Source organism: Nerophis ophidion, linkage group LG15 (genome assembly GCF_033978795.1).
Source record: "Nerophis ophidion isolate RoL-2023_Sa linkage group LG15, RoL_Noph_v1.0, whole genome shotgun sequence".
Taxonomy (NCBI): Eukaryota; Metazoa; Chordata; class Actinopteri; order Syngnathiformes; family Syngnathidae; genus Nerophis; species Nerophis ophidion.
In genome coordinates, this window is record NC_084625.1 from 49263175 (window position 1) to 49287597 (window position 24423).

The 24423-nt window shown below is 39.5% G+C and overlaps 1 protein-coding gene across 3 annotated transcripts in view; it reads left to right on the forward strand.

Annotated features, from left to right (window-relative positions):
- The window catches only part of col11a1a (collagen, type XI, alpha 1a), a 240558-nt gene that overhangs the window by 90011 nt on the left and 126124 nt on the right, over positions 1-24423 (forward strand). The window contains exons 7-13 of one of the 3 annotated variants that reach the window (XM_061922326.1): positions 3782-3880; positions 4911-5177; positions 9967-10032; positions 12395-12436; positions 12520-12582; positions 21627-21701; positions 21797-21880. In XM_061922326.1, the coding sequence (XP_061778310.1) occupies positions 3782-3880; positions 4911-5177; positions 9967-10032; positions 12395-12436; positions 12520-12582; positions 21627-21701; positions 21797-21880 (696 nt within the window). The remainder of the gene's footprint in view (positions 1-3781; positions 3881-4910; positions 5178-9966; positions 10033-12394; positions 12437-12519; positions 12583-21626; positions 21702-21796; positions 21881-24423) is intronic. The other 2 variants (XM_061922327.1, XM_061922328.1) reach the window with 2 other exon arrangements.

Below are 24423 nucleotides of genomic sequence, written 5' to 3' on the forward strand. Positions count from 1 at the left end.
AGGCTTGTCGGGATGAAATAACCTCTGTGTTTTTTCAGGCAGGCTTGACAGGTCTGCCTGGTTGTCCACGTCTATAAGGACAAGCCTGTTTTGCAGGTTTCCCTGCTCTTCAATCCCCTGAAGAGCAAGGAAGCCTGTTTCGCTGGTTTCCCTGCTCTTCATACCCCTGAAGAGCATAAAAATCTGAGAAAAAGGCTTGTCCGGATGAAATAACCTCTGTGTTTTTTCAGGCAGACTTGACAGGTCTGCCTGGTTCGCCACGTCTATAAGGACAAGCCTGTTCCGCAGGTTTCTCTGCTCTTCAATCACTGAAGAGCACAGAAACCTGTGACACAGGCTTGTCGGGATGAAATAACCTCTGTGTTTTATCAGGCAGACTTGACAGGTCTGCCTGGTTGGCCACGTCTATAAGGACAAGCCTGTTCCACAGGTTATGCTCTTCAATCCCCTGAAGAGCATAAAAACCTGAGAAAAAGGCTTGTCGGGATGAAATAACCTCTGTGTTTTTTAAGGCAGACTTGACAGGTCTGCCTGGTCGGCCACGTCTATAAAGACAAGCATGTTCCGCAGGTTTCTCTGCTCTTCATTACCCCGAAGAGCAGAAAAACCTGTGAAACAGTCTTGTCGGGATGAAATAACCTCTGTGTTTTTTCAGGCAGACTTGACAGGTCTGCCTGGTTGGCCACTTCTATAAGGACAAGCCTGTTTCGCAGGCTTGTCCTCTGCTCTTCAGGGTATTGAAAAGCAGAGGAACCTCTGAAAAAGGCTTGTCGGGATGAAATAGCCTTTGTGTTTTTTCCTGACCTAACGTATATACCACTCTACCTCGGTATTGAGCACTTTATAACAGACAAACCACAGACACCTCGATTTTATATACATACATATATATATATATATATATATATATATATGTATATATGTACATTTTATAGGAAGATTCTGGTGATTGAGTTGCTCGTTTTTTACTGCAAAAATTTTTTTAATTTTTTTTTTACAATGTATGTAAAAAAATACGTATATTAATAAACTGCATAGGCAAATTTTTATGTCATTCGTTGTTAAAACTACAATGTGGCCCTCAATGAAAATGAGTTTGACAACCCCTGATCTAGTTTGTCTGCCTCAAAACCAGGCCGGATTGGTGTAGCCCTGAACTGGATAAGCGGTAGATGATGAATGAATGAATGAATGAATGAATGAATGCATCTACTTGGGGTGCACATGAACCGTCATATTTTATTTGCGCCGCAAAATAACGATACATCATGGATTGTGCCTTGAAGTCATTTCCTGTCTGAGTCTCTGTCATCCTGATCATGGTCGTCCGCAAAGCTTGAATCGAGGCAACTGGATTCTTGTTGCCCGTTGAAAAAATGTTTCACCTTCAATGCAAAAGGCTTCTTCAGTTCAAAATTGTTCTTTTTTTAGGTGTGTCACTATTAGGGATGGTTTCCAATTCCCGGTATCTGGGAATCCAGACCAGTACTCAATAATTCCAATTTCCGGTATTTCTGTGTGTTCATGTCGCAATAAAATGTTGATTTTTCTAATAATATGAATTTATTTTAATCTAACATTTAACACCGGGCTGATAATTGTAAATCTACCAGCCGGTTGTTTCAAAGTGGCAAACTTGTCCTTTGTTGAGCCCTACAAAGTGTTAATAACGTAAGTAATGCAGGGCTGCAACGATCAATCGATTAATGATCTGTGTTTTTTTACCGCTATACTTTTTCAAATGTTCTTGTTCTCAGAGCATATTTTCGGTATATTAGACGGAAAATAGAAATGCAATGTCATTTACGAAATCATGCAAAAAATCCTACATCGGAAAAACAGGGAGCGCATTCAACACAAGGAAGAAAGAACATCAGAAAGAATGTGGAAAAGGAGACAACTGGACGGTCTACGAGAAGCCTAAAACAAAAATCCGAACAGGGAATCTTAAAATCGACCGTATCGGATCATTGCAAAATAAATAACCACACCATGGACCGAGACAACGGCAAAATCATCGGCACAGAAAGTGACAAATTCAAACCATGGATTAAGGAGGCGATCAAATTAAGGAAACCATCAATCGGGATGAGGCAGCATGCCCGGGACTCCCAGGTATGCTCGATTGATTACTCGATTACATCTCTAAATTATTCGGTTTTATTCCAACTTAGTTATAGTTTTGATTATTAAATTTGGAGGTTTTGAAATTACGACACACTAAAAATGTTGGGTTACAAAATAGCCCAAATTTAACCCAACTGCTGGTTCAGAAAAGGACAAACCCCTTATTTGAGTTATTTCAGCTCAACATTTTGGGTCATTTTTTTCAACCCGACTTTAGCGTTGAAATATTTAGCCAAAAAGTTGAGTTCTGGTCATTTAAAGTTGGGTTATTCCCAACCAAACTATGGGGTTTGAGTTATTTAACCCAAAAGTTGAGTTATGCTAACTCAATGTTGGTTGACTCATAACCCAACTATTGGGTTGAATTTTTTTAACACAAATTCTGAGTTATGCTCACTACAATGTTGGGTTATTCCAAACCCAACTATTGGGTAGTGCTCTTTGACCCAATACTTGGTTTAAAAATATAAATTTTACTGCTGGTTTGTCCTTCTCCTTCCCAACTATTTTTATTCCAATAAAATATACACAAAAGCAATATATGAGAGACATTTAAAAAAAATATTCAGTCAAAGACTGGACTCTAGGAAGGGGGTCCTGACTGAGGCCAAAGGGAAAAAACCCATAGACATAGCACAAATAAACATGTTACATAGAACCAATAAAACTTGCAACAGAGGGGAGGGTGGGAGCTACGGGGGCCGGCTACAACTGATTAAATACTACTAAGCCGTCCATCGTCCCTAAGTCTGCTCATGCCAAGTCTGCAACCGGATGTGAAAACATTGTACCGTTTGATCTTACGTGAGTCGGTACCCTTTAGTACCGACAAAATTTGAACGGTATCTATAAACGTGGCAAATTCGGTACACATAGGGTGGCTGTTGTTGGTCCTGCATAACAAGATAGATAGTACTTTATTGATTCCTTCCGGAGAGTTCCTTCAGGAAAATTAAAATATCTTGTTTGTGGCCATTCCCCAATCTTTGGGGTAGAGATGTTCAGATATTTTGTTACTAGGAACCTGTTGTTATGCAGGACGGTTGATCAGCAGCCAAACTGTGACCAGTTGACCCAGCTGGCAGAGACATAGTCAGACCCCGCACAGAGCATTTAAAACCGAAGAAGCCATTTGGTCGACGGACGAAACGCGGTCGACAAACAAGAAGAGTTCGGTTGCCTCGGTTCAACCTTTGCGCATTTCCACTCTTGAATGTTCTATGTTTGTGTTGTCTTGTCGCCGTATCCCCCCAACCCCCCCCTTTTCCAGAGAAAGAAACGTAGTGTCTCCATGAAAAAGAAGAGGCCTCGAAAGTCCCTTAGTAAAACCAAGGCCAAGCCATTAAAGTTCATGGCTTCCAAAAAATCACCGGCTAAAAAGTTTGCCGCTAAGAAGAAGCGACAGATGCCTGGCTACCAGGCCACAGCGCCGGCACGACCCAGAAGCAGTTTTAGGGTAAACGATCGAGTCGAGAAATAGAAATTTCGAAAACCCATCGAGATTTTGAAGGAGAAAATCTCTGATGGCCTTTCTCTCCGTGTAGAAGTAGCCTGGTAGTCCGCTTTAGAGGAACCCTGTAGCAAATAACCCCCAGGTCATACCTTTTGTGTTAACACTGGCTTTATCCTTCTTTCCCTTTTCAACATGACTCAGCTAAACAATGTAGAAGGAGATTACAAAACAGGCATTGACTACGGAACTGTAGATGATTCTCAGACTCAGTCCCCCTTTGCCACGCATGGACCCAGTCAGGTAATTTTTCTTCTTCTTTCTCGTTTTGTTTGACATTCTCAAAAGCATTTTTGGTGACGTTTTGCCCGGGAGGATACAGATCTGGTATGGAAAGACACAAATTGTTTTTTTCTGCAGAATCAATGTGTCTTTTGTCTTTTGAAAGCCAAGACGGTTTCTAGGGATGCTCTGGATTCCTTAGAAACAGTCTTGAGATTTTGACAGATTCTGCCTCTGTTGTCAAAATTCTTTTTAAAGCCAAGACAGTTTCTAGGGATGCTCTGGATTCCTTAGAAACAGTCTTGAGATTTTGACAGATTCTGCCCCTGTTGTCAAAATTCCCATCTCCGTTTATTTGTCCACGAATACCTCCGAAGTATATATTTTTGGGACTGGCGAGTGGCCACGCAAATATAAGGTAGTGCATACACCGTTTCTCACCCCATAGCCAAGCTTGGTTCGGTCCCTTAAGAACCGCGATCAACAGCATCCAAAGCTTTCTCCCCAGCCTGCTATGAACCCTCGTTCTTGCCTACCGCGGCGTTCCATGAATTGGTTGTGATTACACAGGCCCGTTCAGATCTATCAGTCAGCGAGGTGGATCGGCGCCAGGGAAAACCTGTGTGATCACATTCATTCTCTGCGTTCGCCAAAAGCTGGAATTGAAGACGGCTAACTAAATTTGGAAGACTTTTTTTTTTTCAATCTGGCAGTCATTCTGATTGATTTGTTTCTTGGCATTCCAGCCTTCCTTTGCCGTATGTAACCAGTCCATGGTGCATACTCAGCACAAGATAAGGCTGAAATGCTATCAAGTCTGTCTAGACATGTATGATTAACACCCTTTTGACTGTGGTTATTTAAAACAAAAATGGACACACCTTGTGTATTCCTTTGGACAAAAAAACGAACAGTACTATAATTGCAACTTTTTGGAATACTCAAGGTGTGGCCATGCTTTTTTTTTAACCGATTTATTTCCATGCATTTGCTCGGCTAACATTCTGCCGGCCGTTGCTTCCCCCCTTCTTTGCTTCTGTAACAACCCAAGGCTGTGGAGGAGGATGCGATCGGTGATTATGTCACCGAAGCCTCCCCCCTTGCTCCGGAGCCCGCCGTTGTCCCAGAAACGGCGGACAGCGTGGACGCCGGTGCGGAAGAATATGACTTGAAGGACTATGACCTAAAGGAGTATGACTTGGGCGAGGGTGACAACAGGTTGTATGATTACGGGGCATATGACGAGTACGGCGCCGGCCCCTCGAAGCCTACGGACGAGGACGTGGGGCCTGGGGTGGCCGCCGAAACGGAGAGCACCGTGAGTACCACACCCCGACCTGGAGGTCGAGGGGTGTGTGCATGTGTGCACGTTTGAGGGGACTCATTCTTTCTTCCAGTGCACATCTTTTTTTTTTAGTTGGCATGGGAAATGAATCATTGGCATGTTGAGTGTGGATTTGATTGACTTCCTCTAGGGACAGATGCATCTCATTCTGGGTTCGTCATGACAGAATACTTCCAAATATTTAAAAGGATCTTGTTCTTTTTAACATATTCTCATCGACTAACCACCAACCGTCCACATACCCAACTAGCCCAACCATCCCTACTGTAACTCATCTAAACTCTTGATCGTATACGCAGTCATACGGTTCTAGCTCGAAAGGTGCAGGAAGCCCCAAAGCTTGATTCATCCACCAATTAGAAGACACATTGTTGTGGTTTTTAACTTGCTACTCCAATGCCTAACCCCGGTTTCTCCCCTTAAGAGAGGAGGGTTCCTTTCGTCTAAACCCTAGCCCTCGTAGCTCGAAGCCTAGCTCAAAACACGCCCTAAGAAATAAGATACAACTAGGGATTAGGTCTCTGCTTTTTGCAGACGATGTGGTCCTGTTGGCTTCATCCGGCCGGGATCTTCAGCTCTCACTGGATCGGTTCGCAGCCGAGTGTGAAGCGGCCGGAATGAGAATCAGCACCTCCAAATCCGAGTCCATGGTTTCTCTCCCGGAAAAGGGTGGAGTGCCATCTCCGGGTTGGGGAGAAGACCCTGCCCCAAGTGTAGGAGTTCAAGTACCTAGGAGTCTTGTTCACGAGTGGGGGAAGAGTGGATCGTGAGATCGACAGGCGGATCGGTGCGGCATCTTCAGTAATGCGGACGTTGTACCGATCCGTTGTGGTGAAGAAGGAGCTGAGCCGGAAGGCAAAGCTCTCCATTTACCGGTCGATCTACGTTCCCATCCTCACCTATGGTCATGAGCTTTGGGTCATGACCGAAAGGATAAGATCACGGGTACAAGCGGCCCAAATGAGTTTCCTCCGCCGTGTGGCGGGGCTCTCCCTTAGAGATAGGGTGAGAAGCTCTGCCATCCAGGAGGAACTCAAAGTAAAGCCACTGCTCCTCCACATGGAGAGGAGCCAGATGAGGTGGTTTGGGCATCTGGTCAGGATGCCACCCAAACGCCTCCCGAGGGAGGTGTTTAGGGCACGTCCAACCGGTAGGAGGCCACGGGGAAGACCCAGGACACGTTGGGAAGACTATGTCTCCCGGCTGGCCTGGGAACGCCTCGGGATCCCCCGGGAAGAGCTAGACGAAGTGGCTGGGGAGAGGGAAGTCTGTTGCTAATCAGACATCGTAGTTCACCAGCTACGACCGTGTGAGCTAGCTTGTATACATTTTAAAATGTATTAAAAAAATTTTTTTTTTAAATGGCAAATGTTGATTAAATTACATGTCAATTTAATCATGAAATGTCGTAAATTGTAGTCAAGCTGTTGGCTGCTAGTCCGACATTGTAGTTTACTGGCAACGACCGCGTTAGCTAGCCCATATGACAAGTAATTTAAAAACAAAAAAATAGCATTCAAAACATGGCTAATGTAAATTTGAAAATAGGTTAGCGTTGTAATTATTCGTGAAATGTAGGAAATTGTAGTCAAGTCTGTTTTCTGCTAATCTGACATCGTAGTTCTACAGTTACAACCACGTTAGCTAGCTGGTATATCCCGTGATTTTAAAATGTACTACAAAAGCATAAAAAAATGGCTAATGTAGATTAAATTAGACGTCAAATTATTCATGAAATGTCGTAAATTGTAGTCAAGCTGTTGGCTGCTAGTCTGACATTGTAGTTTACTAGCAACAACCGCGTTAGCTAGCCCATATGAAGAGTCATTTATAAACAAAAAAAAAAATAGCATTTAAAACATGGCTAATGCAAATTTAAAAAATAGGTTAGCAGTGTAATCATTCATGAAATGTAGTAAATTCTAGTCAAGCTGTTGGATGCTAGTCCGACAATGTAGTTTACAATCAACAACCGCGTTAGCTAGCCCATAAAACGAGTCATTTATAAACTAGATTAAATACGATAAACTGTCAAATCATTTGCGAAATGTCGTAAATTGTAGTCAATCTGTTGGTTGCTAGTCCGACATTGTAGTTTACTATCACAATCGCGTTAGCTAGCCCATATGACGAGTCATTTATAAACAAACAAAAAAAAACATTCAAAACATGGCTAATGTAAATTTGAAAATAGTTTAGCAGTGTAATTGTTCGTGAAATGTACTAAATTGTAGTCCATTCTGTTTGCTACTAATCTAAAATTGTAGTTCACCAGCTACGGCCACGTTAGCTAGCTGGTATAACGCGTGATTTTAAAATGTACTAAAAAAGGATTTAAAAAAATGGCTAATGTAGATTAAATTAGATGTCAAATTATTCATGAAATGTCGTAAATTGTAGTCAAGCTGTTGGCTGCTAGTCTGACATTGTAGTTTACTAGCAACAACCGCGTTAGCTAGCCCATATGAAGAGTCATTTATAAACAAAAAAATAGCATTTAAAACATGGCTAATGTAAATTTTTAAACAGGTTAGCATTGTAATTATTTGTGAAATATAGTAAATTGTAGTCAAGCTGTTGGCTGCTAGTCCGACAATGTAGTTTACAATCAACAACCGCGTTAGCTAGCCCATAAAACGAGTCATTTATAAACTAGATTAAATTCGATAAACTGTCAAATCATTTGCGAAATGTCGTAAATTGTAGTCAATCTGTTGGTTGCTAGTCCGACATTGTAGTTTACTATCACAATCGCGTTAGCTAGCCCATATGACGAGTCATTTATAAACAAACAAAAAAAAAAACATTTAAAACATGGCTAATGTAAATTTTTAAACAGGTTAGCATTGTAATTATTTGTGAAATATAGTAAATTGTAGTCAAGCTGTTGGCTGCTAGTCCGACGTTGTAGTTTACTATCAACAACCACGTTAGCTAGCCCAAATGACGAGTCATTTATAAACAAACAAAAAAAAAAACATTCAAAACATGGCTAATGTAAATTTGAAAATAGGTTAGCAGTGTAATTGTTCGTGAAATGTACTAAATTGTAGTCAATTCTGTTTGCTACTAATCTGACATCGTAGTTCACCAGCTACGGCCACGTTAACTAGCTGGTATAACACGTGATTTTAAAATGTACTAAAAAAGCATACAAAAATGGCTAATGTAGATTAAATTAGATGTCAAATTATTCATGAAATGTCGTAAATTGTAGTCAAGCTGTTGGCTGCTAGTCTGACATCGTAGTTCACTGGCAATAACCACGTTAGCTAGCCCATATGACGAGTCATTTAAAAAAAAAAATAGCATTTAAAACATGGCTAATGCAAATTTAGAAAATAGGTTAGCAGTGTAATCATTCATGAAATGTAGTAAATTCTAGTCAAGCTGTTGGATGCTAGTCCGACAATGTAGTTTACAATCAACAACCGCGTTAGCTAGCCCATAAAACGAGTCATTTATAAACTAGATTAAATTCGATAAACTGTCAAATCATTTGCGAAATGTCGTAAATTGTAGTCAATCTGTTGGTTGCTAGTCCGACATTGTAGTTTACTATCACAATCGCGTTAGCTAGCCCATATGACGAGTCATTTATAAACAAACAAAAAAAAAACATTCAAAACATGGCTAATGTAAATTTGAAAATAGGTTAGCAGTGTAATTGTTCGTGAAATGTACTAAATTGTAGTCAATTCTGTTTGCTACTAATCTGACATCGTAGTTCACCAGCTACGGCCACGTTAGCTAGCTGGTATAACGCGTGATTTTAAAATGTACTAAAAAAGCATTTTAAAAAAAATGGCTAATGTAGATTAAATTAGATGTCAAATTAATTATGAAATGTCGTAAATTGTAGTCAAGCTGTTGGCTGCTAGTCTGACATCGTAGTTCACTAGCAACAACCGCGTTAGCTAGCCCATATGAAGAGTCATTTATAAACAAAAAAATAGCATTTAAAACATGGGTAATGTAAATTTTTAAACAGGTTAGCATTGTAATTATTTGTGAAATATAGTAAATTGTAGTCAAGCTGTTGGCTGCTAGTCCGACGTTGTAGTTTACTATCAACAACCACGTTAGCTAGCCCAAATGACGAGTCATTTATAAACGAAAAAAATAGCATTTAAAACATGGCTAATGTAAATTTGAAAATAGGTTAGCATTGTAATTATTCGTGAAATGTAGGAAATTGTAGTCAATTCTGTTTGCTACTAATCTGACATCGTAGTTCACCAGCTACGGCCGCGTTAGCTAGCTGGTATAACACGTGATTTTAAAATGTACTAAAAAATCATTTAAAAAATGGCTAATGTAGATTAAACTATTTTAGCTGTCAAATCATTCATGAAATGTCGTAAAATATAAATTACTAGTCTGACCAACAGGATTTCACAAAGTTTCGATTGCGCTAATTTCATACCAGTGCATCCCTGTTCCTTGTTTACATTGATATGTTGACTGATAATGAACTCCCGAGTTAGTTTAGTGCCGGAATTTAACAACAAAGTTATTGCACCTGACAAAAACAAACTGCTATGTTGTGCACACAAAAAAAGGAATTGAATGCATCTCTTTATTCCTCTCTCTGTTTGCATGTCAACACAAACGTGTCCCCACCTGACAGTAGTGTACAGTTTTGATCGATCACACCTCGCCAATGCATTCACTAACATTTGCCCGTTTTCACTTCTTCCTCCGTCCGCCTCTGAGACATTCCAGAAGATGACGCCCGGTCTATCTCCTTGTGTCGCCACAGGTCGCCGGGACCGGAGGAGTCCTGGGCGTGAAGGGAGAGAAAGGCGAGCCGGCTGTGATCGAACCGGTGAGTCGAGTCTTTCCGATTGAGATGGAAACGCACTTATTAGAGATAGTCATTTACAGTCCGTCCCGTAATGCAGTGTTTTTCAACCTTTTTTGTACCAAGGCGCATTTTTTTTTATTGACAAAATGCGGAGACACACCACTAGCAGAAAACATTAAAAGAAATGAAACTCAGTTGAAACTCGGTTTGTCGTGATCACAATATGCGGGAGGCAGTATGCAGGTAAAAAGGTATGTAATTCTTAAACCAAAAATAAACAGAAGGCAAGTGCCGCTACAAAAAGGCATTGAGGCTTTGGGGTGGCTATGCAGAACGGAGCTAAAACTGAACTGGCTGCAAAGTAAACAAAAACAAAATGCTGGACGACAGCAAAGACTTACAGCGTGTGTAGCGCATACTTGCCAACCCTCCCGATTTTCCCGGGAGACTCCCGAATTTCCTCTACATCCTGTCGTCACGTCCACTTTTCCTCCATACAAACAGCAAGTCACGTAATATATGCGGCTTACACACACTTAAGTGAATGCAAGGCATACTTGGTCAACAGCCATGCAGGTCACACTGAGGGTGGCCATATAAACAACTTTAACACTGTTACAAATATGCGCCACACTGTGAACCCACACCAAACAAGAATGACAAACACATTTCGGGAGAACATCCACACCGTAACACAACAGAACAAATACCCAGGATCCCTTGCAGCACTCACTCTTCCGGGACGGTACAATATACACCCCCGCTATGACCAAACCCCGCCCCTCTTCCCCCGTCTCCCGAATTCGGAACTCTCAAGGTTGGCAAGTATGGTGGAGCGGCAGATGGCGTCCACAAAGTACAAACGTACATGACATGACAATCAACAACATCCAAATTCCAGGATTTTCCAGAATTCATGGTTTTCCAAATTATCATATATATATATATATATATATATATATATATATATATATATATATATATATATGACATGTTTTTGTCTAAATAAAGATACTTAACTTTACAGCAAACTACCCATCAAATTAATAAAAATTTTAATAAATGTTACGTTGTCCTTTACTTTATTTTATCTTTATTTACTACTACTGTAAATTGAAAAAAAAAAAACTACTACTGTTTTTTTTAGTCAAACTTACTAGTCTTTAGTTGATATATGGAATAATTTTAAATATAAATATTAAAACTGAACATGGAAAAAAAATATTTTTAATTGGTAGAGTGAAGAAAATGACAAATTGATAAATTCCAAAAACATTCCCGGATTTCCCAGAATTTCCAGTTTTCCGAGACATTTTTCCCCATTCAAAATGAATTGGCCATTTTTCAAAATTCCGCCATTTCCACATTTTTCAATTGATTCAAATTGTTCCACCTTCAACACATTCCACCATTCTGGAAATTCAAAGTACCCTTTTTCCAAATTAAAAAAAATTCCAGGATTTTCTAGAATTCCTGGTTTTTCAAAGTCCAATTTCCTTATTATCATACTTTCCAAACAGGTTTTTGTCCCAAAAAAAATACTTAACTTTACAGCAAACTACTTATCAAATGAATACAAATGACAATACATTTGACGTTGTTCTTTACAGTATATTACTGTAAATTGGAAAAAAAAACTACTACTATTTTTTGCATTCAAATTTTGTTGACGTAGTTGCCGTTTTTTTTTTACTGTAAAATCTTTTTTTAGCTGTGTATTACTGTAATTGGAAAAACGGTAAAAAAAAAAAAAAATACGGTAGAAAAACTGGCAGCTAAGTTGCCAGAATATAAAAATGAATAGGGATGTTTTTTACCATTAAAAATAAAATGTTGTAACAACAACAAATTCCGGCAACTAAGCTGCAAGCCTGTTCCGTAAAATTGTTGGATATGAATTTAAACCATAACCAACTATGCGTCTTATTTGGAGTTGTTTACTGTTTTTCCTGTGTGTAGGGTTTTAGTTCTTGTCTTGCGCTTCTATTTTGTTGTTGATTGTCATGTCATGTACGGATGTACTTTGTGGACGCCTTCTGCTGCTCCACACGCTGTAAGTCTTTGCTGTCGTCCAGCATTCTGTTTTTGTTTACTTTGCTGCTAGTTCAGTTTTAGCTTTGTTCTGCCGAGCCATCCCTAAGCGTCAATTCCTTTTCCTAGCGGCACTTGCCTTTTGTTTATTATTGGTTTTAGCGTTAGATACATTTTTTACCTGCGCTCTGCCTCCCACCTAGTGCACATTTGCGGATTATAATTATTGGTTTGCATGAAATATTTTTAACCAAATTAGGTGAAATGACATAATCTCCCACGGCGCACCAGACAATATCTCACGGTACGCTAGTGGTTGGAAAACAATACCCTAATGTTTGTTTATTTCCAGGGAATGCTGATTGAAGGACCACCAGGACCCCCTGGCCCAGCTGTGAGTACACAGTTCATAAGAACCACACCAAAAGTAGGTATTCCAATGTGCATTTTGTTTACTGACTTGTTGTTTTTTTAAAGGGTCTCCCAGGTCCCTCCGGCTTACAAGGACCCCCAGGCACTGCCGGAGATTCCGGTGACAGAGTAAGTTGATTTTCATGAGGAATCGCATTTTTATTTGTATATAGAAATGTTCTTTGGGAACTTTTTTGTCGACCCATTTTGAGTACTTAACTATGTAATACGTAAACATGCAGTAATGTAGGGGTGCCCAACTCAAGGCCCCGGGGGGCCCCATTTTATCTGGCCCGCAAAACACCTGGAAATGTGATACGTGTCATTTTGACAGAAAAATATATACGTACTGCTTGAAATTGCATGCCTTTTAAACTTTAATAGTATCCAATATTGCAAGAAATATTAAAGTATATTATCATACTTTCCAAACATAAATAAAAACATCTTAACTTTACAGCAAGCGACACGTCAAATTAATAAAAAAAATTAAAAATTTTACGTTGTTTTTTTTTACATTATTTTATTTTTATTTACAATTACTGTAAATTTACGAAAAAAACTGCTACTTTTTTTTTGCGTTAAAAAAATCTCCGGTGTTTAGTTGATATATGGAATAATTTGAAATGTAAATATTAAAACTGAACATGGAAAATAAAATTTAAAAAAAGTGGTATTGTGAAGAAAATGACAAAAATTCCCAGATTTCCCAAGATTTCCAGTTTTCCGGGAAAATTTTCCTATTCAAAATGAAGTTGCCATTTTTCAAAATTCCCCCATTTTCACATTTTTCAACGTATTCAAACCGTTCCAACTTCAACACATTCCAACATCCCGGAAATTCAAACTACTCTTTTTCCAAGTTCAAAAAATTCCAGAGTTTACCAGAATTCCTGGTTTTCCAAAGCCCTATACCCTTATTATCATATTTTCTAAACATATTTTTGTCTAAATAAAAATACTTAACTTTACAGCAAGCGACCCATCAATTTAATAAAAATTACAATAAATGTTACGTTGTTGTTTACTTTATTTTATGTTTATTTACTGTTACTGTAAATTTAAAAAAACCTGCTACTGTTTTTTTTGCGTTAAAAAATTTCCGGTCTTTAGTCAATTTATGGAATAATTTGAAATATAAATATTAGAACTTAAGATGGAAAATAATTTTTTTTAAAAAGTAGTATTTTGAAGAAAATGACAAAAATTCCCAGAATTCCCGGAAATTTTTCCCATTCAAAATGAAGTGGCCATTTTTCAAAATACCCCCATTTTCACATTTTTCAACCTATTCAAACCATTCCAACTTCAACACATCCCAAAATCCTGGAAATTCAGACTACTCTTTTTCCAAGTTCAAAAAATTCCAAAGTTTTCCAGAATTCCTGGTTTTCCAAAGCCCTATTTCCTTATTATCATATATATATGGAATGATTTGAAATATAAATATTAAAACTGAACATGGAAAATAAAATTTTAAAAAAGTGGTATTGTGAAGAAAATGACAAAAATTCCCAGATTTCCCAGAATTTTCTGTTTTCCGGGCAATTTTTCCCATTCAAAATGAAGTGGCCGTCTTTCAAAATCCCACCATTTCCACATTTTCCAACGTATTCAAACCTTTCCAACTTCAACACATTCCAACATCCCGGAAATTCAAACTACTCTTTTTCCAAGTTCAAAAAATTCCAGGGTTTTCCAGAATTTCTGGTTTTCCAAAGCCCTATTTCCTTCTTATCATATTTATGGAATGATTTGAAATATAAATATAAAACTGAACATGGAAAAGAACATTGTAAAAAAGTGGTAATGTGGATAAAAAGACAAAAATTCCCAGATTTCCCAGAATTTCCAGTTTTACGGACAATTTTTCCCATTCAAAATGAAGTGGTCCTTTTTCAAAATTCCCGCATTTTCACATTTTTCAATCTATTCAAACCTTTCCAACTTCAACACATTCCAACATTCTGGAAATTCAAACTACTCTTTTTCCAAGTTCAAAAAATTCCAGGGTTTTCCAGAATTTCTGTTTTTCCAAAGCCATATTTCCTTATTCTCAGATGTATGGAATAATTTGAAATATAAATATTAAAACTGAACATGGAAAATAACATTTTTAAAAAGTGGTATTGTGAAGAAAATGACAAAAATTCCCAGATTTCCCAAGATTTCCAGTTTTCCGGGAAAATTCTCCTATTCAAAATGAAGTGGCCATTTTTCAAAATTCCCCCATTTTCACATTTTTCAACGTATTCAAACCATTCCACCTTCAACACATTCCAACATCCCGGAAATTCAAACTACTCTTTTTCCCAGTTCAAAAAATTCCAGGGTTTTACAGACTTTCTGGTTTTCCAAAGCCATAGTTCCTTATTCTCAGATGTATGGAATAATTTGAAATATAAATATCAAAACTGAACATGGAAAAGAATATTGTAAAAAAAAATGGTAAAGTGAAGAAAATAACTAAAATTCCCCAATTTCCCAGAATTTCCAGTTCTATGGAAAATTTTTCCCATTCAAAATGAATTGGCCATTTTTCAAAATCCCACCATTTCCACATTTTTCAACCTATTCAAACCATTCCAACTTTAACACATTTCACCATCCTGGAAATTCTAATTACCCTTTTTCCAAATTCAAACTGTTATTTTTTTTATGATAGCATATTGATTCATGGAAAAATTTGAAATATAAATATTACACCTAAACATGGAAAATAAAAATACAATATATAATTTAAAAAAAATAAAAAGTGCTAAAGTGAAGAAATGTTTTTATATAATTAATAATGAAATCCACAGGCAAATTCCTACATTATTCTCTGCTACAAGTGGCCCTTGGATGGCCAACTGCCAAGTGGCCATCAAAGAACTCCAGTCTACATAAACCCTCCTAGTTTAGTATCAAATGCATTTCTTACTTGCTTGTTGTTTCAAGGTAATTATGATCTCAGCTGCTGCTAAAGTTAATTACAGCTAGCGCCGGATTTCATTGTGTGTTCATACTAATCACTTAATCGGTTCGGCAAACCCGCAGGTTAAATCTGCTGAGTTTGCGCAACACCTACAATAAAAATGTACTTCCGGCAAAAAGTTACAAACCCCGTTTCCATATGAGTTGGGAAATTGTGTTGGATGTAAATATAAACGGAATACAATGATTTGCAAATCCTTTTCAACCCATATTCAGTTGAATATGCTAAAAAGACAACATATTTGATGTTCAAACTCAAACTTTATTTTTCTTATGCAAATAATTAACTTAGAATTTCATGGCTGCAACACGTGCCAAAGTAGTTGGGAAAGGGCATGTTCACCACTGTGTTACATCACCTTTTCTTTTAACAACACTCAATAAACGTTTGGGAACTGAGGAAACTAATTGTTGAAGCTTTGAAAGTGGAATTCTTTCCATTCTTGTTTTATGTAGAGCTTCAGTCGTTCAACAGTCCGGGGTCTCCGCTATCGTATTTTACGCTTCATAATGTGCCACACATTTTTGATAAGAGACAGGTCTGGAGTGCAGGCGGGCCAGGAAAGTACCCGCACTCTTTTTTTTACGAAGCCACACTGTTGTAACACGTGGCTTGGCATTGTCTTGCTGAAATAAGGAGGGGCGTCCATGAAAAAGATGGCAGCATATGTTGTTCCAAAACCTGTATGTACCTTTCAGCATTAATGGTGCCTTCACAGATGTGTAAGTTACCCATGTTTTAGGCACTAATGCACCCCCATACCATCACAGATGCTGGCTTTTGAACTTTGCGTCGATAACAGTCTGGATGGTTCGTTTCCCCTTTGGTCCGGATGACACAATGTCGAATATTTCCAAAAACAATTTGAAATGTGGACTCGTTAGACCACAGAACACTTTTCCACTTTGCATCAGTCCATTTTGGATGATCTTGGGCCCAGAGAGGCTGGCGGCATTTCTGGATGTTGTTGATAAATGGCTTTCGCTTTGCAAAGTAAAGCTTTAACTTGCACTTAGAGATGTAGCGACCAACTGTATTTAGTGACAGTGGTTTTCTGAAGTGTTCCTGAGCCCATGTGGTGATATCCTTTAAAGATTGATGTGGGTTTTTTATACAGTGCCGTCTGAGGGATCGAAGGTCACGGTCATTCAATGTTGGTTTACGGGCATGCCGCTTAGGTGGAGCGATTTTTCCAGATTCTCTGAACCTTTTGATGGTATTATGGACCGTAGATGTTAAAATCCCTACATTTCTTGCAATTGTACTTTGAGAAACGTTGTTCTTAAACTGTTTGACTATTTGCTCACGCAGTTGTGGACAAAGGGGTGTACCTCGCCCCATCCTTTCTTGTGAAAGACTGAGCATTTTTTGGGACGCAGTTTTTATACCCAATCATGGCACCCACCTGTTCCCAATTAGCCTGCACACCTGTGGGATTTTCCAAATAAGTGTTTGATGAGCATTCCTCAACTTTATCAGTATTTATTGCCACCTTTCCCAACTTCTTTCTCACGTGTCGCTAGCATCAAATTCAAAAGTTTTATTTGCAAAAAAAAAAAATGTTTATGAGTTTGAACATCAAATATGTTGTCTTTGTAGCGTATTCAACTGAATATGGGTTGAAAATTATTTGCAAATCATTGTATTCCGTTTATATTTACATTTAACACAATTTCCCAACTCATATGGAAACGGGGTTTGCAGCTATGTACTCTACAGTACTTTTATCCATTCGTGAATGTTCATGTGTATTTTATTGCATACATTGGTTATTTTGTTCCGCCAGTACACAAAAATGGACTTTAACCTGGTGCACAAATATTCCTGAAAAAGACGTGTTTCAGCAAGTTGATTCGAGAGTTATGAATTTTTGTTTGCTCGGTGGACTCAACCATGTCAACAGGCAAACACACACATGGGCGCACACACACACACACACACACACACACACACACACACACACACACACACACACACACACACACACACACACACACAAAACCGCCAGCATCCGTCGGCATGTTTGTTTTGGACTGCAGACAGCAGCTCCCTGATGGATATTTACTACAAGTTTTCTCTTTTTCGAAGATGTTTTATTAACCATGTGATCAACACAATGCAGTTTCTTTGTTTTCTGAAAATGTCCAGCACATGTTGGGCCTTTTTTAAAAAGACACAATGCTCCCAGCAGGCACGAGACATTGATACGACGTCCAATATACGTACGGGTTTTTTTTGTAAAACTGACTTTGAAACAACGTTGCAAAATAGTTAATAAATTGAGACGTGGTTGATTTCCAAACGACCACGTTTTTCAATGGTCAAATCAACCCGACTTTGAATAAACGTTGTCAAAAAAGCATGTTGATTCAACGTTGTTTTTGTGTTGTAGAATATTGGTTGGGGAAATTACCAAAATTAAACGGTCACATCAACATCAGAACCCGACGTTGATTAAACGTCGTCAAAAAGCCTGTTGTTTCAGCGTTATGTTTGAGTTACTCAACGTCAGGACCTACTCCGACAAGTTCTCAACGTTGTTTTAATGGCTTGCTTTATTCATTTATCAGATTTTAGGTGTGTTGTTATGGTTTGCAGGGGGAAGTTGACGGCAACAGACACTAGAGGGCTGTTTAGCTCTATAAATTTATTATATATATTAACCATATATATATCCATCCATCCATTTTCTACCGCTTATTCCCTTTTGGGGTCGCGGCGCATATCTCAGCTACAATCGGGCGGAAGGTGGGGTACACCCTGGACAAGTCGCCATACATCGCAGGGCCAACACAGATAGACAGACAACATTCACACTCACATTCACACACTAGGGCCAATTTAGTGTTGCCAATCAACCTATCCCCAGGTGCATGTCTTTGGAAGTGGGAGGAAACCGGAGTACCCGGAGGGAACCCACGCATTCACGGGGAGAACATGCAAACTCCACACAGAAAGATCCCGAGCCTGGGATTCAACCCAGGACTGCGGGACCTTCGTATTGTGAGGCAGACGCACTAACCCCTCTTCCACCGTGAAGCCATATATATATATATATATATATATATATATATATATATATATATATATATATATATATATATATATAAATATACATATATATATAAAATAATCAAACAATATAAATAAACTATAGAATGATGTGTGTCAAAATTCCAAGAGTGTGTATGGTGTAAGACTATGTGTAGAATTTAACTGAAGTGTGTGTTACCAGGCTTCACAGTGGAAGAGGGGTTAGTGCGTCTGCCTCGCAATACGAAGGTCCTGAGTAGTCAGGGTTCAATCCCGGGCTCGGGATCTTTCTGTGTGGGGTTTGCATGTCCTCGCCGTGAATGCGTGGGTTCCCTCCGGGTACTCCGGCTTCCTCCCACCTCCAAAGAAATGCACCTGGGGATAGGTTGATTGGCAATACTAAATTGGCCCTAGTGTGTGAATGTGAGTGTGAATGTTGTCTGTTTATCTGTGTTGGCCCTGCGATGAGATGGCGACTTGTCCAGGGTGTACACCGCCTTCCGCCCGATTGTAGCTGAGATAGGCACCAGCGACCCCAAAGGGAATAAGCGGTAGAAAATGGATGGAAGGATGTGTGTTACCAAGTGTTGAACGAGAGAAGAGGAAGTCCAGGGGAAGAGAGAGATCCCTGTCCAAGTGGGGGAAGTCAAGGTTTGAGGGAGGCAGTCAGAGTCCAGAGGGAGATCCAGGGAAAAAGTGAGACGCACAGCTCACTTTAAAGACGACTAAGGGTACAGCGGGGACGACACGAGAAAACAAACACTGAAATCACGGCATGGGCAAACGCAGCGAGAGCAGGATTACATGAAGCAGGACGTGGCTTACTGTACTCGAACCGAAGACTATATGCCAAGTTGTGCAGGCTTATGAAGGCAGGCCGTTCATTACGGACAGGTGTGCTGATTGACGGTGAACGATGGGAGCTGGCGGCTGCCGCAGGGCGGAGACGCACACGGCACGCTCCTGGATGTGCCGTGAGCGCCTCCCAAGGCACGACAAACAGAGCGCAAGGATGACGGCCCATTCCAAAGCGCCCTGGCCGTGACGTGTGTGTTTTATGAAATGTATACCAGTTGGGAAATGAGATTCAAGCATAGAAATGGTGCTCATTCTTTAATTTCTATAATTGGTCGATTCTCCCCTTTGGAGAATATAAAACAGATCGAGCAGCGATACTTCCGAAAAACAGATTTTCTGATGCATATTTTGAGTCAGCCCTGCGATGAGGTAGCGACTTGTCCAGGGTGGACGCCGCCTTCCGCCTGAATGCAGCTGAGATAGGCTCCAGCACCCCCCGCGACCGACGCCAAATGGGATATGCGGTAGACGATGGATGGATGGATGGATATTGCGAGTCATTTTCCAACTAAGTTTGCTTTGGAGTTTGTCTACGGATGTTGTCATTCATTCAGATCGTTGTATTTTCAGGCAAAACAACTTCTAAGACCAAGACTAAATCAGACCGGTTGAATTTCCTGAGAATCTCATAGACTACATTGGTAAATCAGCTCTAGTCCGAGACTAAATCAGTTCTAGTCTACTCTCGAATAAGAGGCCAGGCGTTTTCTAAAACCAACTGAACAGTCCAGTTACGATCGACCGAATGCCCTGAGAATCTCATGGACTTGGGTTGGTCAAATCCATGTAGATCTCGCCAATCAAACGTTTTTGTAGAAAAACTGCACAGTCTAGTTGAGATCGATTGAATTCCATGATCGGTAGATCATTTCTAGTTCGAGGCTGAATCTGATCTAGTCTTGAACAAGAGGCAAAGTGTTTTCTAAAACAAACTCAACTGTCCAGTTGTGATCGATTGATTGAATGCTCTGAGAAAAACTTTGGAGGTTATAAAATGTTTTTCTTTTCTCAGGGCATTTAATCGATTACAACTGGACTGTTGAGGCGAAACATCTTCTAAGACCAAGACTAGATCTGACCAGTTGGTCACCACTTGACAGTCTAGTAGCGATCGATTGAATTCCTTGAGAATCTCGATTGGTAGTACCCTGGTAGATCAGTTTTTGTCCAAAACTGTATCAGATCTGGTCTGGAATTAGAGGCAAAGCGTTTTTTAAAACAAACTGAACTGTGCAGTTGCAAATGATTGAATACCCTTAGAATCCCATGGACTTAGTTTGGTTAAATCTAGTCAGATCCCGCCAATCAAAGTCTATCAGATGAGAGGAAAAAACGTTTTCGAAGACAGACTCCACAGTCCAGTTGTGATCGATTGAATGTTCTGAGAAAAACTTTGGAGGTTATAAAATGTTTTTCTTTTCTCAGGGCATTTAATCGATTACAACTGGACTGTTGAGGCGAAACATCTTCTAAGACCAAGACTAGATCTGACCAGTTGGTCACCACTTGACAGTCTGGTAGCGATCGATTGAATTCCTTGAGAACCTCGATTGGTAATACCCTGGTAGATCGGTTTTAGTCCGAGACTGAATCAGATCTAGTCTTGAATAAGAGGCAAAGAGTTTTCAGAAACAAACTGAACAGTCCAGTTACCAACAATTGAATGCCCCGAGAATCTCACAGACTAGATTTGTAGATCAGTTCTAGTCCGAGACTGAATCAGATCGAGTCTGGAATAAGAGGCAAAAGGTTTTCTAAAGCAAACTGAACAGTCCAGTTACGATCGATTGAATGCCCGGAGAATCTCATGGATTCAGGTTCGTCACATCAAGTCCAGGATTATATTAGATCTTGATCTGACCAATCAAAGTCAATCAGATGAGAGGAAAAACTTCCTTTAAGACTCTGCACAGTCCAGTTGCGATTGATTGAAAGCTCTTAGCAAAGCTTTGGAGATTATAAAATATGTTTTTCTTTCCTCAGGGTATTCAATCGATCGCAACTGGACTGTTTAGTTTGTCTCTCACCCAAGTAGTCTTCATCAGTTCATGTTCACATACTCAGATTGGCCAGATGTAGTCTTAGTCTTAAATTGCTTGGATCTAGACTAGATCTAGAAGTCACATCTTTTCAGACAAAAAAAAAATAGTCCAGTTGCGATCAATTGAATGCCCTGAGAGTACGATGCCCTGGATAAATGTCGACATGTTTAGTTTTTTCCGTTTTCTTAAACGGCGGTACTTCCCTGGTAAGGCACCGGTCTATACATTGAACTAAAGGAATATTTGTATGTGATCCACTTTAGGGTCCTCCTGGTCGTGCTGGGCTGGCCGGAGCCGACGGCTTGCCAGGGCCCCCCGGTACCATGCTCATGTTGCCGGTAAGTTCCCCGAACATCAAACCCTTGTGTATTACCGAGCGTTACCGAGGTCCCCCACAAAATTGTAACACCTCTGCCTGTTTGGTGCGAATCAGTTCCGTTTCGGCGGGGACGGCGAGAAGGGTCCGGTGGTGTCGGCGCAGGAAGCCCAAGCTCAGGCCATTCTCTCCCAGGCCAGAGTGAGTAGGACCGCATGCGTACTGTTGGCTTTTTACTGGACTTGCAGGACTAAAAGAAGACTTGCCGAGCGGGCTGAAGAGTGACAGCTTAAAAAAGGCCACTTTGAACAGATGGACGGACAGACTGTTAAAAATACTCTCAACCTATTCTTGGCCTGCAGGTGGCCTAAACTGACAGGTGTTGGAAATACTCTTGAGTGTCTGTTGGGCTTTTTAGGTTTAAACACATCAACTGTGTAATTAAAACTGACTTTTTAGTTGTAGTTAGGGTTCTACGGTATACCGGTACTAATAAAGTATTTATCATTTTTCAACCTATTCAAACCATTCCACCTTCTACACATTCCAACATCCTGGAAATTCTAACTGGCCTTTTTCCAATTTCCCAAAAATTCCAGGATTGTCCAGAAGTCCTGGTTTTCCAAAGCCCTATTTCTACCCTTTCTTCTGGCGACCACTCCTTCCACATTTTTCAACATATTCAAACCATTCTACCTTCAACACATTCCAACATCCTGGAAATTCAAACTAGCCTTTTTTTCAAGTTCCAAAAAATTCCAGGATTTTCCAGTATTCCTGGTTTTCCAAAGCCCTATTTCCACCCTTTCTTCTGGCGACCACTCCTTCCACATTTTTCAACCTATTCAAACCATTCCACCTTCTACACATTCCAACATCCTGGAAATTCAAAATACCCCTTTTCCAAGTTCCAAAAAATTCCAGGATTTTTTCCAGAATTCCTGGTTTTCCAAAGCCCTATTTCCACCCTTTCTTCTGGCGACTACCCCTTCCACATTTTTCAACCTATTCAAACCATTCCACGTTCAACACATTCCAACATCCTGGAAATTCAAACTGGCCTTTTTCCAAGTTCCAAAAAATTCCAAGATTTTCCAGTATTCCTTGTTTTCCAAAGCCCTATTTCCACCCTTTATTCTGGCGACCACTCCTCCCACATTTTTCAACCTATTCAAAACATTCCACCTTCAACACATTCCAACATCCTGGAAATTCCAACTACCCCATTTCCAAGTTCCAAAAAATTCCAGGATTTTCTAGAATTCCTGGTTTTCCAAAGCCCTATATCCACCCTTTCTTCTGGTGACTACCCATTCCACATTTTTCAACCAATTCAAACCATTCCACCTTCTACACATTCCAACATCCTGGAAATTCTAACTGGCCTTTTTCCAAGTTCCAAAAAATTCCAGGATTTTCCAGAAGTCCTGGTTTTCCAAATCCCTAATTCTACCCTTTCTTCTGGCGACTACTCCTTCCACATTTTTCAACGCATTTCAACCGTTTTACCGTCAAAACATTCTTCTTAATTTGGAGTGAAAACAAAATTATTTTTTTAATGGAAAAATTCCCTGCTCTCCCGAAATTCCAGGAATTTCGTAATACCATTTCTCAATTCAACATGTTACTACTTCAACATTTCTCAACCGATTTGAAAAATTCCAACACCAACCGTTTCAACTCATTCAAACCATTCGCGTTTTCGAACATTTCCCCAGAAATTCCCGCTTTACCCGAAATTCCCTTGTTTTTTGGGGAAATTCCCATTGAAATCAATGGGACATTCTTCAAAGTTCCACAATTCCCATATTTTTAATCTGATTCAAACTGTTCCAACTTCATAAAATTCAGCCTATTCTGGAATTGTGTGCTCTACTTCAACATTTAAAAAAAAAATTCCTGGTATTTTCATAATTCCTTTTTTTTTTGCATTTTCCCCATTCAAAATGAATTGGGCAACTAATCCTGGACATTCAAACTACCATTTTTCCACATTTCAACAAATTTCCAGGTATTCCTGTTTTTGGTCAACTATTTCCACCCTTCTTAACTTCAGCGACTCCTTTCACATTTTTCAACCCATTTCAACCGTTCCCCCGTCAAAACACTCCTCATATTCAGTACAAAAACCAAGTTGGTTAAAGAACGAGAAAAATTCCTGGTTTTCCCGAAATTCCAGCAATTTCTCAATTCAAAAACTGTTACCACTTCAACATTTCCCGACCGATTTAAACAATTCCAACACCAACCAATTCAGCTCATTCAGGACATTCATGCTCCTAATCTTTTTCAAAATAATATCCTGTATTCCCCAAATTTCACAAATTTCCAGGAAGTTCCCTTTAAAAGGAATGGTACATTTTTCCAAGTTGCACAATTCCCACATTTTTCAACCCATTCAAACCATTCCACCTTCAACACATTCTACTCATCCTGGTCATTCAAACTACCATTTTTCCACATTTTAACAAATTTCCAGGAATTCCTGTTTTTTGGAAAATGATTTCCACCCTTCTTAAGTTCAACTACTCCTTTCCCATTTTTCGACCGTCCCCCCGCCAAAACACTCCTCATATTTAGTACAAAAACCAAGTTGGTTAAAGAACGAGAAAAATTCCTGGTTTTCCCGAAATTCCAGGAATTTTTCAATTTAAAAAAACTGTTACTACTTCAACATTTCTCAACCGATTTAAACAATTCCAACACCAACCAATTCAGCTCATTCAGGACATTCATGCTCCTAA